The sequence below is a fragment of the Lissotriton helveticus genome, chromosome 3_1, assembly GCF_964261635.1.
Source record: "Lissotriton helveticus chromosome 3_1, aLisHel1.1, whole genome shotgun sequence".
Classification (NCBI taxonomy): domain Eukaryota; kingdom Metazoa; phylum Chordata; class Amphibia; order Caudata; family Salamandridae; genus Lissotriton; species Lissotriton helveticus.
In genome coordinates, this window is record NC_136061.1 from 874825906 (window position 1) to 874845248 (window position 19343).

General features: G+C 43.3%; 1 protein-coding gene across 1 annotated transcript in view; it reads right to left on the reverse strand.

Moving 5' to 3' along the window:
* Positions 1–715: 715 nt before the first annotated feature.
* Positions 716–19343, reverse strand: part of LOC144824771 (uncharacterized) — a 126558-nt gene continuing 107930 nt past the window's right edge. The window contains exons 3-5 of the mRNA XM_078683780.1: positions 8891–9103; positions 2207–2425; positions 716–1102 (exon numbers count right to left, since the gene is read on the reverse strand). Of these exons, the coding sequence (XP_078539906.1) occupies positions 1025–1102; positions 2207–2425; positions 8891–9103 (510 nt within the window). The 3' untranslated portion in view covers positions 716–1024. The remainder of the gene's footprint in view (positions 1103–2206; positions 2426–8890; positions 9104–19343) is intronic.

Below are 19343 nucleotides of genomic sequence, written 5' to 3' on the forward strand. Positions count from 1 at the left end.
AGATATTTAGGTGTAGTTATTGTGTTTGTGGACACAACTGTCTCCTTGGTTTTGATTAGCCACATGAAGTTTGTGATATTGGTGTTGGCTTTGAATGTGGTCTCAGATGGAGGAATGCACTGTAAAGTTCAGTGGCACAATCTACATAAAGCATAATTGATATTTTATTGTTTAATCATCGTTGTTTTATAATTGTTTTGGGCTGCATTGAGCCATAAAGGCATGACATACATCTATGTGTAAAAAACAAATTTTCGTAAAATCATTGGAGACATTTCTAAGCATGTGCTAAACTTATTTTTTGAGGCTGTGCTTAAGGTGAGATATGAATGCTCGAGAGGATACAGACGTCTAAAAGATGGAAGGTGAACAGGGGATGGTAACTTAGGATGTAGGATAAATGCATTCCTTAGTGGTGACCGCTCTACTTTATGAAAAAGTAAATTAGTCTATTAGTATACGCTATCAGAGGCACAAAATGTCGAAGAACAATATCCTAAATGAAGTGCCAAAATTCCTGCTATCACAGAAAATGAAGCAAATTGGTGTGACGTGTAAGTAGCGCCTGCATGATTGACACATTTGATGCCCTAGAAAAAACCCACGTCAAGATCAGTTGGACAATCCCTCAAAATACACACAGGATGAGTTAAAAATCAGCATTGAAACATATCAGACTTTGAAATGAAGGACTCAACCGACAATTGCAACTCTATAATTTGCCATTAACTTTTATGAATATATCGTATAAAATTAATTTTACATTTGTGTATAATACAGTTTAGACACGCATATTAAGTTATCAAAAGGAAAAGGGTTGTGGGCAAACGTGCAGATTGTTGTTTGGAGTACCAGAAAACACAACACCCCACAAATGTAGCGGAAAGCAGAAGAGCTGCTACTTGGCTTGGCGATTTCCACATAAAATCGAGGCGATTCAAATGTTTTCTTAATGCAATCAATACCAACAACCATCAGCAGCGTGGTGAGAACGTGCATTATCCGTTGCATCCTTTTCTGAGACTCATTTCTTGCCTTTTTTAAGGGATGTTTTTTCAGGTTTATTCTGGGATTCTTCAGGTTGCTCCACAACTTTCTCTTTCTGAAATGACAGGAAAGAGGTCTTACGAGCCTTCCAATAGCAAACCGAAAAAGCCCTTTGAACACACCATTACAGGGGGAGAGCCAGTCAACTATAGTTGCTGGACTCGTTTCAAATGATTAGGAGAGAAACAGACAGGAATTAGCATTTCTGAATGGCTCTTAGGACAGGAACAGCATTAGCACAACAACACACACCGCCTGTCATATTCCAATCCCTACCTCCCTAGAAGGAGCTACAGCTAAGGGCCTTGAATTGTAGTCACAACTGTGCTTAGAAGAACGCAATTGGCTGCCCCCCCTCTCTAAATTCAAATGACTGAGCCAACATCCATCAATAACCGATACTGCCTATTACCTGTGCCAACAGAGTATGTTTTTTTTGTCTGGCAGAAAAATCACAATCCACCTACCATTACCCTCCAAGTGGCACACAATCCACCCACCATTACCCTCCAAGTGGCACACAGTCTAACTATGATGGATCTATTCCTCCTCATCCAAGGGAACCGAGATAATCCTGCACAAAACAGGATGCCCTGAGAAGCAGTAGTCATTAAAGATTAACTTCTCACTTCAAAATAGTGCCCCTCCCATAACAAACACCGATTGCATACAATCACGAGTGTGCTTTTCTTACTTTGTTTTCAATTAACATAAAACTTAAGGAATGTCTCTTTATATACGTACACACAATGAGATGGTTTTAAATTAAAAGAAAAAAAAAAGAAAAAAATGTGCTCCGTCATTATCGTGCCTATGTTATATAAACTTCAAGAAGTCATGACCGAGTACTATCGAATTTCTCGGCATGATGGGACCCTTTGCAGAAAAGTACTTCAACCAAACACGGCCGAGGTAAATGAATAATCAAACAGTTGCTGTAGGGGAGAAGAAATACTGTCCTGTCAAGTTATGCAACCAGATTACTCAAATAATGAATGGTCACAAGAAGAAAGATCAGCAATGAATGAAATGGAGAACAGTGCACTGCCTGCAGTCAGGCCACTCCAAGTTCCTGTTCGATGTTACCACCATTTCAAAATATATTCTGCTATTACCAATGCAAATCTACCAACAGATGACTCAATGAGGGAAGATTCACCTTTTTCCTTCCCCTCTTTGACTTCTCCTGAACAGGAACAGTTGTTTCCGCCTCATCACCGGTATGTTCGCTACCAGCAAATTGAAGAGGTTTTTTGGGCCGCCCTCTCTTTTTGGGTTTTGCTGCATCATTTACTTTGGCTGCTTCTGGTTTGGACACTGTTTCGTTGACCTCTTCTTGTTTTGAGTTAGATACATCACCTTCAGGCTCGACAGGTTCCTTAAGACAAAAATGTGAAGTTTTAATATTTCTTTAATCAACATAGTAATATTTATTAAAATGACAATATTTTAAATAATTATTGGCAACTCTACCACATTTCTAGTTTAAAATGTTTTACCCCATAGAGGGACTAAATAAAACATTTGTATATGCAACCACACAAATGCTTCCAGAGTGTGGTCAATGCACTACATTACATGATGCTAGAAACAGCCAGCCCTTTGAAAAATGTATATCTTACTTAGAAGATTTTTTAGAACTCAGTTCAGTGATGTGAGGCTGTTAAAAAATATACCACTTATTAGAAAAAAACACATACACATAATCAGGGTTTTTCCCAATCAGGGCACACCCCCACAACAAATATGCCTCTTTTCAACCCCACAACGTAGGAGCTATCATCATATAACCCTATTTTCACAATTAGCCTATGTGTAGACCCATGTAATGTAATTTCATGTGTTTTCCATTTTGTTTTTGGAATCCTACATCCCTAAATACATTAGGCTGGGACACGCTTTATGCAAGAACCAACTTCCAACAAAAGTGGAGACAACACCAAAGCAAAATTTCTGGTCCTGGGTTTCGTGAAACCTGAACAGCTACAAACAAGGAAAGGCCAATAAACTCAATTTTAAGCAGAAGTTTGACCATCACGTCATGGAATATTGCAGGAAAAAATCTGGAGAAGCTAGTACTATTCCTGAAACATACCGCCACCATAGCGATCCTTCAAAAAACCTCGGCTTTAAAAACTTTCGACCAAAAAGACTTTAGTTTATGATGTTACGGCGGAAGCTGTGAAGAGGGGCCATACTAAAGGTTGACTCGCAATCCTTCAGAGGAGAATGCCAGTGGGATCTGGAATGAACTAATGTGCTCCTTAGGACTGTCCAATGTATCAAGATCAAGCACTGGAATGAAAACCTGGATACCTCAAGATCTGCTAATTTGTAATATCTACATCCCCCCAGGATCTAAAATGGATTCACTAATGATTAAAACATTTGAGGCAATCGAATCAATAGTGTAAGCCAAAGTGTATCCCCAAGTCATTCTAACAGGAGTCTCTAATGGGAAAATTTTGAATGCACTCTTGGAAAAATGGGAGATTGGCAACAAAGAGGAAGCCTTGTCAATCTCCTGATCAGCATTCCCACCAATCATCAAACCAGATGAATGGGGGAGAATATTACTCACTTCCGTAACAGCTATGAGCGGAGTCATCTTAAACAAAAGCATAGAAGGAGATATTCCAGCCGCTTTCACAAAAAAAGACAACTCTAGCTTTTTGATCTAAGACTACATGATATGCAGTCAAGATTTATTCAGGAAAGCCTACTGAATATTATGTTCACAAAGGAAAGCGATCATGCAATACTGTATCTAAAAATTGGAATTATAATGCTGCCTTCACTCCCATGGTCCTTAGCGCAAATGCACGGTACTATTAAAGTAGATCAGGAAAAAGGGCGGGTGATCTGGAACTCAAAAACAAATAATAAAATTAATTCTGCAATTATCTCTTCGCATGCACTTCAGTGCAATATCTCATCTGATCCGCTAACAAATTTTAGAAGAGATTGTTTCCACGGTTGTGGCTACCCTGCAGGAAATACCAAATGATCAGCAAATGTACATGGGACCTAGAAAAAGAAAGAGTGCAGATTATGAAACATCTAAGCTAAGTAAATTATTCAGACTGCAATTTCAACATTGTTTGGAGATAAGACAAAGAAATCAAAAGGCTAAAAAAACGGAGGGAAAAAGAGAAAAATGACCAGATCAACAAGATAAAAATTGGGTCGACATTCAAACTGCAGTTAAACAATAAAAAAATAGCAAGGCATTCTGGAGTTTGATCGCTACAGAAACAGGAACAAAGAAATCCCTCCAAGGATCTTCAATTACATTAATGGAGTGGGAAAAATATCTACACAAGTTATATAAACCAAAGACAAGACAGAAAAAATGGAACAAAGCAATATGCAAGACAGAAAAGAATAACGATATTTTAGCTCCAACTGACCGTCAAATAGCCCTTCAGATCAAGAACACTAGATCCTCAGCAGCAATGGGACCAAATAAGATGCCGAATAAAGTTCTTCAAAAAAATGCAGAAGACTGGAGTAAATATCTAGCCCCCCAATATTCCCAATTTTATGTCACAAAGGAAATTCCAACATCATGGTGGGGGAGCATCGTGATTCCAATTTAAAAAAAAGGATTAAGGATACTCTACAGTAACTATCAAGAAATTACTTTGTTGGATGCCATCGGGAAGATCTGTATGGCCAGCGTCCTGGAACATCTGAACAACTGAGCTTTTTTTACGTGGAATGACCCCCAAGACCCAAGCCAGGTTTTTCCCAAAACACACTGTAACCAACAACATTGCGGCCCTACAGACTGTTTTAGATAAATATGTAAAAAACACAGTTGATAGACAGAATGTAGAACAATGTCATACATTCACCCCAGTACAAATATCTGGGCCTAAATCCATCGTTTTTTTGCACTCCTCACCACCCTGGGTTAGACACTGGCTATATGCAAATCAGCTCTGACCCTGTGCCTCATGGGAACAGTCCAGTCCGAACTACCAAGCCATGTCTTTCCCAGACCGGAATCATGCATCCAAGGACCAGTTTCTGGCTATCAGCCTTCATCAGCCTGGATAGCTTGACTCCAGTGGTGGGGAGAGCCTGGGACCCAGCCCACTCGGGGTGAAAATTGCAAAAAACAGTTGATGGACAGAATGTAGAACAATGTCATACATTCACCCCAGTACAAGGATCTGGGCCTAAATCCATCGTTTTTTTTCACTCCACACCACCCTGGGTTAGACACTGGCTATATGCAAATCAGCTCTGACCCTGTGCCTCATTCCCATGAGGCACAGGGTTAGACTGATTTGCATATAGCCATGATCTTTTGACTGGGTGTGAGTGTTTGATTGATTCAGATGCTCCGTCCATCACTACCCCCTTTTGTACCGCCTTTGGCCGCCATAAGTGTGGCAGGGAATGCTCAGACGTGAGTCCCTTGCTCACTTTGCCACTGGATTCAAGCAAGCCGGGCTGAAGACGGCTGGAATGCCAGAAACCGGTCCTCGGAAGCTTGTTTCCGGTCCAGGGAAGACATGGCTTGGCAATTCGGGCTGGACTGTTCCCATGAGGCACAGGGTCAGACTGATTTGCATAAAGCCATGTCTGAACTGGGGTGGCAGAGTGGGCTAAAGAACGGTGATGGATTAAACCCAGATCTTTTGACTGGGTGTGAGTGTTTGATTGATTCAGATGCTCCGTCCATCACTACCCCCTTTTGTACCGCCTTTGGCCGCCATAAGTGTGGCAGGGAATGCTCAGACGTGAGTCCCTTGCTCACTTTGCCACTGGATTCAAGCAAGCCGGGCTGAAGATGGCTGGAATGCCAGAAACCGGTCCTCGGAAGCTTGTTTCCGGTCCAGGGAAGACATGGCTTGGCAATTCGGGCTGGACTGTTCCCATGAGGCACAGGGTCAGACTGATTTGCATAAAGCCATGTCTGAACTGGGGTGGCAGAGTGGGCTAAAGAACGGTGATGGATTAAACCCAGATCTTTTGACTGGGTGTGAGTGTTTGATTGATTCAGATGCTCCGTCCATCACCACCCCCTTTTGTACCGTTAGATAAATATGTAGCATTAAAAATCGTAGGTCTCTATTGTGTATTTGTTAACTTAACAACACCTTTTCACAGAGTAGATAGGCCTATAATTTGGAAGATTGTACAAAAACTAGGAATGCCTGAAAAATCTCAAGATAATCATTGCTGCAAACAGCAACATGGTGTAAAATACAAATAGGGGAGAGAGAAGGGGCTTACTCTACCAATAGCTACACCGAATGGTCTGAAGCAAGGTTATCTTTTAGCCACCTCTTATTTTCTCTATATAAGTGGCCTTCCCGATTGCTTTGTAAAAAATAATAATTTCCCCCAAAAATCATCTAGTAACATACATATTCTTATGCATGGCGACAATGTGATTATGTTAGACCTCACACCAATCGGCGTACCAAGGAACTTACAAGCACTCACTAGTTATACAGTAAAAAAAATGTTTGGGCCAAACATAAAATATAAGTAGTTCCTTTAAGAGGAAGAAAGCAATTTACGAAATGTAACTGATCGCTAGGGGGGACAATCCATTGAGGTGGTTAAACATACATATCTGGGGCGAACCTTCACACAAACACTACAAAAGTTCTCTCATCTTCAGTATATAGGGCGCAAAGCAGATGCTCATGTTGGCGCATGGCAACATTTATACTCCTCCTCCGGGAAAATACATTTTCACTCCCTGTAAGAAGCTCATAGTTTGATATTCCTCCTATTTTATCATATCATATCATATGCATTGGAATGTATGCCAATAAAAAATTGCCATCCAGTAAAAAGAAAAGGGAATATCCTCCGCAAATTGATAAAAGTCAACCAAGCAGTACCAGTTCAAGCCTTGTGCCTCAAGCTATCTCTAGTTAGTTCTTACACCAGAGCAATCTCCAACATCATAAGATGGGCTTATAACCTGAACAGGGATCCTTACGGTATATATTAAAATTGGAGACCTTTGGTAATGAATCACTGCAATACACTTTTAAACAGAATTTAAACACAGCACTTTACTTCTCAAACTGCACATGAGCACTTTTGAAATCCTGGACTTCTGCGTACTTGAGGCTTTTGATCAAAACATCGGACCCCGACAATAAGTTACGATTTTGATGTTAAACATTGCTCTCAACCAAAACATTATGAAAAGTATGCAGAATCAATAGAATATAAAATTTAGCAACATTATACTCCTCGATTTATTTTATTACGGCTAGGGATTTTACCATTGAAAGCTTACCTGTGGAAAATACCACCAGCACTTGTGATTTATGTAACGGAGAAGTGCAGGATTTACCACAGGTACTGTTTGAATGTCCAAATCCGACACTGGTCGAGGCCTGATATCGGCAAATAAACCCTATTCATATCAGAAATAACTAACAGTATAGGGCCTTATATTGCTGCTTAAATCACCACCTGATAAATGTGTTTGTTATAACCGGTTTACATTTTTAAAGAGTTTAAAAAATGTTTTAATATGGTCATATTATCATTGTTTTAATGTATTTTTCGAACTTGTTGTCCTCAGCTGAGGACTAAATCAAATTAAATAAATTCAATAGACTTTCCAGGACCCAATGCTACTTATTTCAAGTACCAAGAATAACTCAGGGTGTCTTTGCCCCATTACTGAATACCAAGATTTGAGATATTTCGAATGCTTAGCTGAAGCATGTGCAAGTTATCAGTACATATCCGAGGTGTAAGGTCTGGACCAAAACCCTAGGACTTGCCTTGAATTCTCATGGACTGACAGAAGACTTTTTATTGTTGGAAATGCTTTCATTAATGCATGGCCATACTAAGGCTATTTGTAGAGATAAATTAGGTTTAAAATAAAAAGATAACCTTGTTATCATTTTATTTTTCTTTGCTACAGGGCTGGGTTGGTCAAAGGCTGGTGGCACAGGGGGAGGAGTGGTTTGCATACACTAAATCCACAGGACTGCTTGGCCGGTGAAACGGTCATGTGCACTTTGCATGTTCCTCACCAGGCTGTAATACACAGCCTGGTGAGGTACATGCACAGGCTCCCTGTCCCCAGCTGAGTGCTGAATTATGGCACTCAGACAAATTACAACGCTGCATTGCAGCACTGTGATGGGCTTAGGGGAGGGAGCCTTGGTTCTCCCTGGTTCTGGGACTGCCAGTAAACAAAGAAAAAACGGCGAGGTGCAGGCCGAGAAAAGGTAAGAGTTTTCTTTTTTTTTGTTCAACGCCACTTCCCCACCACCCTGTTCCCTGCCAGCCGCCACTGCATGCATCTTATCCATTACCGATGGTTTAAGTTTGAAGGACACAGAGAAGCCTGTATTGGGAGAAACTTTGAGAACATAGGACCATATAATTGTATCATTTCGCTTTAACCTGGTTAGACAGCCTTAGCAAAATGGCGTGTAAAGGGGTGTAAAATGTTAGAATTTGTGTCTCTTTAGAAGAGACTAAAGAGCAATTCAGAGTAGATTTAGAGCAGAGTAGATTTAGAGCACTCAGATGGCTGGATTTTTGTCTTTCCCTTTGTGGCGACTTCATGCTGGATCGTCCACTGATTTAGAAAATTGTAATGAATTTGAATTGCATATTATATGAGGCATACACATTTTGCTTTCTGTAAACTATTAACTTTCAATAAACTTTCATGGTTTGATACTAAAACACTTTCTTGGAGGTACCTCAACTTGCACAAAAAATAGGGCTAAGAAAACCACTGCTTCTTTCTATTAATCGGTCGATCTAGGAATTCAGCACTTTAACTAGATCTCTTGCAAGTGATTTAGCCCATTAAAAAGGAAACATCTCAACTCACCTGCTCTTCTTTTGTGGAGCAGAACAAATCCTCTGCAGAGTCGTTCTCTTCTATACAATCCATCTGGCCAGGTTGTTTTGTGGTGAAAGCAGTAGCTGTGATGACTGGATTAGAGGGATCAGTGACCACCTCAGTTTTCTTTTTCCGACCTCGCTTTTTAGGCTGTTCTTCAGATGCAGCTGTGGGACCTTGGTCTTCCAAACTGGAAACAGTCTAAAATGACACACTTGACTTTATTGATGTTGCAAATCTCATTCACTTATGAAATTAAATAAAGACCATCATTAAGTCAGTGGTTTGTGAGCTGCAAAATGTTGCCAAAGCCAGAAGAGAGGTTGAAGTGCAATATGGTGCAAATTATAATCTGGAATTCTGAGAGCACCGGACAAAAAGAACACTTTTTGTTCCTTCAAGATGACCTCAAAATTCAAGTGTTTGATCTCAGCCAGAATTAGTGAAGAAGAATTCCAGCATAAGGACCCTGAGCCCAGCATGAGCAAAAGTGAACATTTTTATTTTTGTATATTGTGTTCCTGAAATATTCTCCTAAAATTTTCTTCATCAATATGAACAAAGCATCAGCGACATTGTTCAGCTTAACCATTCTAGACTTCATGCACAAACCTGCATGACAGCTTCTCTTCAACTATGAAAAACACTAAGCAACGTTATTTGAAAAGCCATCTTATAAAGTGAATATATATTGTAATCAACAAAATATTGAAATAAAAAATAAACAATTTTTACCAATGAGCATCCCATTTCATCGACAGCATCAATGGATGGATAGGACTAGATTTTAAAGACAACATTGACTGCGGTCTCGTTTGCGCCGAGCCCATGTAAGGCAAGAATTCTAAACTTTTTTCACCAAATCTCAGGAAGACCCTGGACCACCACATCCAGTGTGGCATATGAATTCCGGAAATCTGCTCCAGAATTGCAAGAGTGGGGTCTCAGACCCACAGTGCAAGGACTCGGTTCAGAGCACATGGCAGAGTTAAAGAAGCCCAGTGGACAGCAGCCCAATCACCAGCAAAGCTATTCTTTGCACAGGCAGGGCTCTCCGGTTACTTCTAAACAGTCCCATTAAATACGTTCAGTGACACAGTGGTAATCAAAACAGTTTGTCTTGCAGACAATGTACTCAACCATTGCACCAAGAAAATGTAATTTATAGTTTTTTAAAGTTTATTTTTAAACCCTTAATCTTGTGCAGATTAAATATATGGCAACAATACCGAATACAAATAAAATTGTGGTTACAAATATTACTGAGAACAGAAAATACATTTCAAACAGCTTTGTATATTAAATGGCATCCCAGAACCGAATGCTATTTTTAAACCCTACACTAATTTAGTAGGCTAAAACAATTATATTATTCTGGCCTGTTGAGCCTTTGGAATGGATCCCACAGCATACCTTATGAAACAGCAAATCTGGCTGTTTGTTTTCCGAATTTTGCTACGGAAGAACCTACTCATTTCAGCCAAGGAGAGAAGTCCTAGCAGGTCTGCTCGCAGCTGCTGCAGATAGCTCTCCTGGTGCATCTCTCAGAGCAAAACCTGGATTTTGTATCGGCATGACCTCTGGCAATTAGTTCTCCAGATCACTGGTCAAAAAACCATGCTTTTATAGAAATTTGACCACTTAAGAATTTCTCAAAACCCTGATTTGTTTTGAAAGCCTATCTACCTAGTTTAAACCATCACAACCTAATGTAAGTGAGCTTAAATCCAAAAATGTACAGTTAAGAACAGTGCTGTGTTGGTCTTGACCATCCTTTGGGGACTGCTATAATGGTAGATGTGCAATCATGCGCGTAATCAAGAACAATGTTAACCTACAATGGAGATGATCATTGTGAAGATAACAAAATGTCTGCATGCACTGAAGTCAATTTTTTTTATCAGCACTTTACAAAGAGAAGGAATCACAAACGTTCCAATACAGATATTACTTGAAGCTCTAGAAAATAAATGGCTTAAGATGGGAACTATTGTGGTGTTGATACAATGACTAGGCTACCACCGCCATGTATTGTTGGTGACTAAACATATTTGCAGCACCTCTTGTGTAAAGCCTGGATGAAGGTCTCAGAACCGCAGTCTGGAAAAGTTTGAAATCCCATAAGCTACAGTAACGTATTAATGATGATCAATATGTCAAAAGGAATGAATGTTGCACTTTCAGTGCAGATCATCTTGTTATTGCAGATTCTGGAATGAGCCTCACTACTGTAAAGTAACTAATGCAAAAATGCAGCCACATTTTGGATATTAACCACATCAGACTTGTTCTAAGAAACCATTTCTTTTTTTAAGCTTTTTATAAATCTTTTTATTAACAAGTTTGACATAAGTACAGTTCAGCAAAGAATGGAGTGGATCACAGTGGAGCCAGTTGCATTATACAATGTCAGTAGGATAATTCATTGGAAATCAGGGGAAGGAGGCATCACAGTCGAAACTACGGAGTGGAACACGCACATTGCCACAATACACATTCCAGGGCTCCCATACCTTGGACCATTGTCGGGGGCAGCCGCGGGCAACCTATACATTCTTTTCCCTCAGCATACACCAATCAAGGTCCTTCTGCCAGTCTGTGAGGGTGGGTGCATGTGAGGCCTCCCAGAGCTGGGCTATGTTCCTCTTGGCGACCATGTAGCCGAGAGTGACCCACTGTGTAGTGTGAGTGGTGAGGTCCGTGGGCTCCCATATGTTAAGGAGGCATCTGCGCGCCTCTGGCTTAATCTCAACCCCCAATGTTTCACCCATCACTTCGTGTATCGTATGCCAGTATTACTGCATTGGCTCACAGTGCCATATTATGTGCATGAAGGTGCCCATTTGGGTGCATCCCCGCCTGCAAGACCATCCGCTGAGCCCCTCATGTGTAACAATTGGGGACCTGTTATGTAAACTGTGTAGGATCTTCAGTTGTACTAAGCGCAGACAAGCTGGTATCGCAGCAGTCTTAGGGGAGGAGACTGCTATTTGCCAGTCTTCGTCGTCCAGCTCAATACCATCTCCAATTCACATGTCTCGTAGTGAACGAAGAGGATCTTCCATAATTTTGATAAGTTTTCGATAAGTGAGGGAGTTGGCTTTTTCGGGTAAGTGGCCATCAAGTATTCTGTCTTCCAGTGGGGATGAATCTGGAGGAGAGGAGCCTCGGGCAATACTGATTGTAGTGCAAGTCTGATTTGCAGATATCTGAAACACTCAGTCTGCCAATTTGTATTGCCGCTGGAGAGTGTTGAAGGACCTCACGGCCCCTGTGTCACAGAGGTCTTTAATATGTGATATTCCTATCAATTCCCACTTGTCAATGTCCTTTGAGTTCCCCAGATCTCCGAAGGCCTGTGAGTCCTACAGGGGTGTAGTGAGAGTTAGTTTATGATTCCAACCGAGTGACTTAGTCACTGAATGCCAAATTTTAACTGCGTGATTGGTAGGACCAGTAAGTGGATACCGGCCTAGTTTGGAGTACAGTGCTTGATTATAAGTCCCGTGTGGGAGAAGCCATCGATGTTAAACCCTGGATCATCAAGGCGGCCGTATATTCCGTAGTTTATGGCTGCTAGGTGCGCAGCCCAGTAATATTTTTTGATGTCAGGCAACCATATCCCTCTGTCGTACCGATTGAGCGTGAGTTTTTGTAAAGCGATTTGTGGTTTCCCATCCCACAAAAAGGTCCTGTTGGAGCCCCTCTATTTCTTTAAAATAAGAGTTTGGGACTGGGTCAGCCACGTTTTGTAATGCGTATAGGAAGCGGGGTAGGTACATCATTTTAAATAGGGCCGCTTTTCCCAGCAACGAGAGCAGGAGTGACTTCCAATTCGCGATATCTCGCCTGAGCCTTTGTAGTGGGGGGAACAAGCTTACGGGCGTATCGAAGGGAGTGAACAAGGGAGAGGAATATACCCAGGTATTTGAAGCCATCCAGGACTATTGGTATCGGGCAGTTTTGGGGAAGCGGAGGAGGGCCTCCATAGAGTACGTATATGAGGGATTTTTGCAAATTGATACTGAACCCAGAGTATCTGCCAAAAAAGGCTAGGATATCGAAGACAGCGGCCAGGGATCTCTTGGGGGATATGAGCTACAGAAGGACATCATCCGCGTATAGGAAATAAGGTCCTCCCAGTCTGGAGACCACCTCATTCCACGGATTACTGGGTCTCTCAGGATCCATGCTGCAAGGGGTTCAATGGCCAACGCGAATAATTAAGGAGAGACGGGTCCCTCAGCTGAGTGGGAAGGCCTCCGAATTTTTATTGATTAGGACTACTTGAGCCATAGGTTTACTAAATAACAGATGCACCCATTGGCTAAATCCAGGCCCAAACCCCAGTTTTTTTAGCACAGCAAATAGATAAGGCCACTCAATCGTGTCAAATGCCATGGTGGCATCCAGAGAATCTAGGATTGCTTCCTCCCGTATGGTCGGTGCCCCACCCAGAACCCTGCGTAGATTTAGAACCGTGTTTCTCTGCGGCATAAATCCTGATTGATCAGGGTGTATTAGGTCCCCTATTACTTTAATCAGCCTATTAGAGTAATTTTGCAAGGATTTTAGGTTCTGCGTTTAACAGCGACATACGCCGGTAGGAAGCGCAGTGTTTTGATTTTCCCTTCCTTAGAGATTGTGACAATGGTTGCAATTCTTTGGTCTAGGGGTAGCGATCCCTGTTCAAAGCTGTCCTCGTACATAGTTTTTAGATACAGGGCCAATTTATCTGGTCGGAGGTTGTAGAGTTTGATTGGGATACAGTTTGGGCCCAGGGCCTTGCCCGAATGTAACGCTCATATCGCAAGAGCTATCTCGTCAGTGGTGAGGTCACTGTCCATGTATGCTTGGTCAGCGTCAGAGCGTGGGAAGGGAAATGTCCCTCAGAACATCCGAGGAGTCGTCCTCAGTGTACTGTACCACTGAGCAGTAGTAATTACGGAAGTACTCTGTGAATTGGTTAACTATGAATTGGGGGTCTGTTACGGGCGATATGTCGGTGTCCCTAAGTTCCAGGACAAGCCCACTAGCATGCTCCTTTTTATCAAGCCAGGCGATTCGTTTTCTGGCCTTATCTGCCCCAGTCGTAGATACAACCCATTCTGTCTTGACCTGGGGTTTTAGCACAGTCAGTGACTAATGCGAGGTATTCGTCTTGATCTAGTCGGAGTGTATGGAGGACGTCAGAGCTAATCAATCAATTTGTATTTGTATAGCGCGCTACTCACCCGGAGGGTCTCAAAGCGCTTGGGGGAGAGGGGTCCGCTACTGCTCGAACAGCCAGGTCTTGAGTTGCTTCCTGAAGGAGAGGTGGTCTAGGGTCAGACGGAGGTGGATGGGGAGGGAGATCCTAGTCTTGGCCGCCAGGTAGGAGAAGGATCTTCCTCCCATGGTGGCCCTTCGAATGCGTGGAACGGTGGCGAGGGCGGTTCTGGTCGATCTTAGCTGGCGGGTGGGAGTGTAGAAGGTCAGGCGGTTGTTGAGGTACCTGGGGCCCAGGTCGTGGAGGGCCTTGTGTGCGTGGGTGAGGAGTCGGAACGTGATTCTCTTGCTGATGGGTAGCCAGTGCAGGTCTCAGGTGTCCGGAGATGTGGCTGTGTTGGGGGATGTCCAGGATGAGTCTTGCGGAGGCATTTTGGATGCGTTGGAGTCTTTTCTGCAGTTTGGCTGTGGTTCCGGTGTAGAGGGTGGTTCCGTAGTCCAGTCGGCTGGTGACGAGAGCCTGGGTGACCGTCTTCCTGGTTTCGGCGGGGATCCATCGGAAGATCTTTTTGAGCATGCGTAGGATGTTGAAACATGATGATGAGACGGCGTTGACTTGTCTGGTCATCGAGAGGGAGGAGTCCAGGATGAAGCCCAGGTTGCGTGCGTGGTCCGTTGGCTTGGGGGCGGTGCCCAGGGCAGGGGGCTACCAAGATTCGTCCCAGGCAGAGGGCGATGATCCCAGGATGAGGACTTCTGGCTTGTCAGAGTTCAGTTTCAGGCGGCTGTTCATCATCCACTCGGCTACGTCTTTCATCCCTTCGTGTAGGTTGGTTCTGGCGGTGGCTGGGTTGTTGGTGAGGGAGAAGATCAGCTGGGTGTCGTCGGCGTAGGAGATGATGTTGAGGTTGTGTTGGCGTGCGATGGCTGCGAGGGGGCTCATGTAGACGTTGAAGAGGGTGGGCCTGAGAGATGATCCTTGTGGTACGCCGCAGATTACTTCGGTGGCCTCGGATCTGAACGGGGGGGGGGGGGGGAGGTGGACTCTCTGGGTTCTTCCGGCGAGGAACGAGATGATCCACTCTAGTGCCTAGTGCTTATGTCTTGTTCCAGACGATACAGCTCTTGTTCTGCATCAGTGATGACTTATTTTGTCTTTTTTGGATCCCGCTATTAGGGAGAGGGCCTGACCTGGGAGAACTGTTTAAATGCTTCCCACAGTCTGTGGAGAGTCAACAGTGTGTTCGTTCTCCAAGAAGTAGTTGTCTATGGACTTGATCATGTCTTTGCATATTTTTGGGTTTCTAAGTTACCATGGATTGATGGGGGCAACTCATTCTACTTGTGTTTGGTCTATGACTATGTGGACCCACAATGGAGAATGATCAGAAATACCCCGAGCCAGATGTCGAATCTCATGGATATTCGTGACTTGCGGAGCAGGGAATATTATGTAGTCCAGACGGGAAAGGCTATTAGCTGCCCCGGAGTGAAAGGAGTGTTGAATTTTGTCCGGGTTATATGTTCTCCATCCATCCACTAGTCCCATTGCCTCCATGGAGAAGGAGTGTGAGGTAATGTGCGAGGGGGGGTATCTGTCTAACGTGCCAGAGAGTATGGAGTTAAAGTCTCCTCCAAAGTCTCCACCAAGTACCAGGTGCCCATCAGGTAGTGCTAGCAGTATACTGCTGAGGTCAGTAAAAGTTGTGGCTGGTAAGCCTGGCAGTGCATATACCGACAAAGAGAAATGGTTCGACCCTCCCAAGTGCCAGTGATCCAGACATATCTGCCTCAGTCATCCGTTCAAGTGGACGTGAGTGACAGGGGAAATTATCTTTTTTGCATGATGCCTACACCTCTTGAATTGGAAGCAAAACCCGCGCGTGCGACCATTGAGTAACCCCATCTATGCATTGCCTTGCATGTGTTACCGACTAAGTTTCCTAAAGCAACACAATGTCTGGCACCATTCGCTTGACATATTGCGGTACCACACTTCATTTGATTTATTTGTTCTGTTCTATACCCTTTGGTATCTAAGTTAAGTGCAATAACTTTTGCAATAAATGTGGACTGTACTGTCGAGACGAATCAAAAGAAACAAATAAAAACACCCCCTCCCAACAACCCCCCACCCTGCTCCCATGCACTCTGGGCTCCGAACTGCCCATTATCATCAAAAGCAGAGTGCCTGTCACCCAACAAGTTACTAAAAGAAGATACCGGGGGGGAGACCTAAGCGCCTCGTCAACCCCCTTCCCCATTATTGCAAACTTTAGGTGCTTAAAGTCTAATTGAGTCAAAGTACGATCTATCAGTTGCTTCAGTGCGCAAACTTACATGTCGACGTCCCAGGTGTCACCAGTTCATTAGCGATAGTTACGCTGTGGGATGGACAGGGAACTAGTAATTATGTAGAGTTTTTCTTGTGAAGTATGACTGTTTCAGTGATCTCTAGAGCCCCTCTCTGTTGACGTCTTCCACTCGTCCAACCAAACAGATGCCGCCTCAGGTAGGTCGAAGAAGCAAGTCTTTCCATCGGCCTAGACTCCAATGAGCCGGAAAGAGCATGGCGTATTTGAGACCCTTTTCATGCATCCTTCGTTTGACATCAAGGAATGAGCATCGACGCATCTGCACGGCTTGAGTAAAATCGGGAAAAAATGTTATTTCTGAGTTGTCTATTTGGATCGGCGGTGCAACCCTGGCGGCTTGCAGGATCGTGTCTGTCCCTATAATTTAACAATCGGGCCAGTTTCGGCCGGGGGGGCCCTGGCCTCGGGCAACCCCCAGGAACCCGGTGAGCTCTTTTAATCACAAACAAATTGGACGGGCCCTTTAGTCGCAGTTTCGTCGTGATCAGGTTTTCAATGAATAGGTCAGTGGTGGGATCTTCCAATTTTTCTGGCACACTAAGAAGGAGTATGTTGTTGCGCCTCATGCACCCCTCAGTCATCCAGCTTATCTTCTTCAAACTTAAGGAATGCATGGAGCTCCTGGATTTCAGTCTGCCGATGAGTTATCTTCCACAAGGCTGGTCGAGATGAATTCCAGTGGTTTTACTTTTTCCCCTGTATTTGGTGAGGTCAGCCCGTATCAGCGTCATTTCCGAAAAGAGTGTCCATTCGCTGTTCCGTGGAGGTGCGCACTTCAGTAATGGCTTCCATTAAATCCTTTAGTGTGGGGTCTGGAGTGTCTTGTTCTATCCCTCCCTCCTGTTTGTCTCCAGCCACTCCCCACTCCGATAAGTCTGTTTTTGGGCAGGTGTACCGGACCAGTCTGCTTTGCTGGGTTGGTTTCATACCCTTCGCACCAGACATGTTTATAGTCGTGTTGGCACCCCAGTTCAGTGGCATACAGGATATTTCTTCCACTGAGTTCAGGCCTACTTCGCCAAAGTGCAAGCGTGTATTCACAATTATTCACGGCCTGGGGAGGGGCAACTGGGTTTACTGACTGTCGCTTTTATTGGTCTCTGTGGTGTTTCACACACTGTCCTTGGGCGCCAGGGGCCCCTCCACTCCAAGGTGGTCTCTGTTGTGCACTAGGAGCTTGCCAAATATGCCTGAACACGTGGGACACAAGAGCCAGTGCAGCAGTCTATGATGAAGGGACAGTAGCGCAAGCGATTGAGTGGAAGGAAGAGGGGGGAAGCAGTGGAGCCCCCTGCATCAGGAACAAAGAAAGTGCTGTATTTCGAGAGCGTTGCTCTCCACTCATGATTTCAGGCTTTTCTGGGTCGCGTTGCTGCATGCTTCGTCACATCCATGCTCCCTTTCCCCCCGCACTGTGTCCTATCAGGTTGCCGTTGGTGCACAGGGTCCGCGTTTTGGGGGGGAAGCACTGATGAGTGAGTGCAGCTCCAATATAAACAAAGAAGGTTGGAGGGGGCCTAAGGGAGTTTTAAAGACCATGCAAATACACGTTCCCTTAACTGTAATACAAAACACAAAATTATTGATGGGTCTAAAGGTGAGTCTATGTGTGACACATTACACTTGTTCTGTCTATATCACCCTAAATTAAACTAAATACAAAGTGAAAGTTACTAAAAAGTACCCTAATCTCGATGTAATTAACTAGGGATACCCATCAGTCACCACACGGACCCGCCCATCATTTGGGATACCTTGTAGACCAATTGCTTGGAACACTACCGGTAGATATGGAAGGTTAGATGTTATGAGCTCCAAACCTGGTAGTAACCAGAGTGGTCTCAGTATAGGTAGTACTATTACATAGATACATGTGTGTCTGGATTGCAGTGCATGTGAAAAAATAGTGAATAATGATAAAGATAAAATTGGGCGAGGGAGCAAATATAAAATTTTATTCTGTGTATTGCTCGATCCACCAATGTTAAAGAGCAGCAAAAGTAGTTTTAACAAATAACTACCTAGATCGATAAAGTGGTCAACATGTTTCGGCAAAATTGGACCATTGTTTCCATTGCCTTTATCAGGACCTAAATATATAGTGCTACTGCAATTGGATAGTGAAAAAAGGGCATTAAAATAGTGACTGTATGTGTAACATACTACAACAAGGAAAAAGATCACCTGATTATATAGGTGTAGTTTAGACCCGTTGTGGTCGTCCTTGTGATGTCACTGGTAGGAAGATAAAAATATACAGACATACAATAGGTAAATGAGCACATAAACAGACATCTAGATATGTAACTGATAAACATATTCTACATAAACATGAATGTTTAATCAAAACTCAATTCAGTTTATATTATTTTTATCATCATGAAGGCACCTAATTGTTAATCCTCCATGTAACTGAAAAATTCCATCTCACCCCAGTCATTGGAGTTCAAGGCCTCGCCTGGCAACGGCTCAGGGAACGAGGGAAGCACCGCTCTGTTTAAAAGGGAAGCAGAAACAAGAACAGAATGTGCACATTTACCTGTTGTCTGTCTGTATATTTTTATCTTCCTACCAGTGACATCACAAGGACGACCACAACGGGTCTAAACTACACCTATATAATCAGGTGATCTTTTTTCCTTGTTGTAGTATGTTACACATACAGTCACTATTTTAATCCTCTTTTTGTTTCACTATTTTAATGTAGGATGATATAGACAGAACAGGTGTAATGTGTCACACATAGACTCTCACCTTTAGACCCATCGATACTTTTGAGTGCAGCTCCGACAGATTTCAATCCCCCAAGGTGAGGGAGGGGGGTTACGCCGGCCAGGTCAACTCCCGCAGCAGCGTAA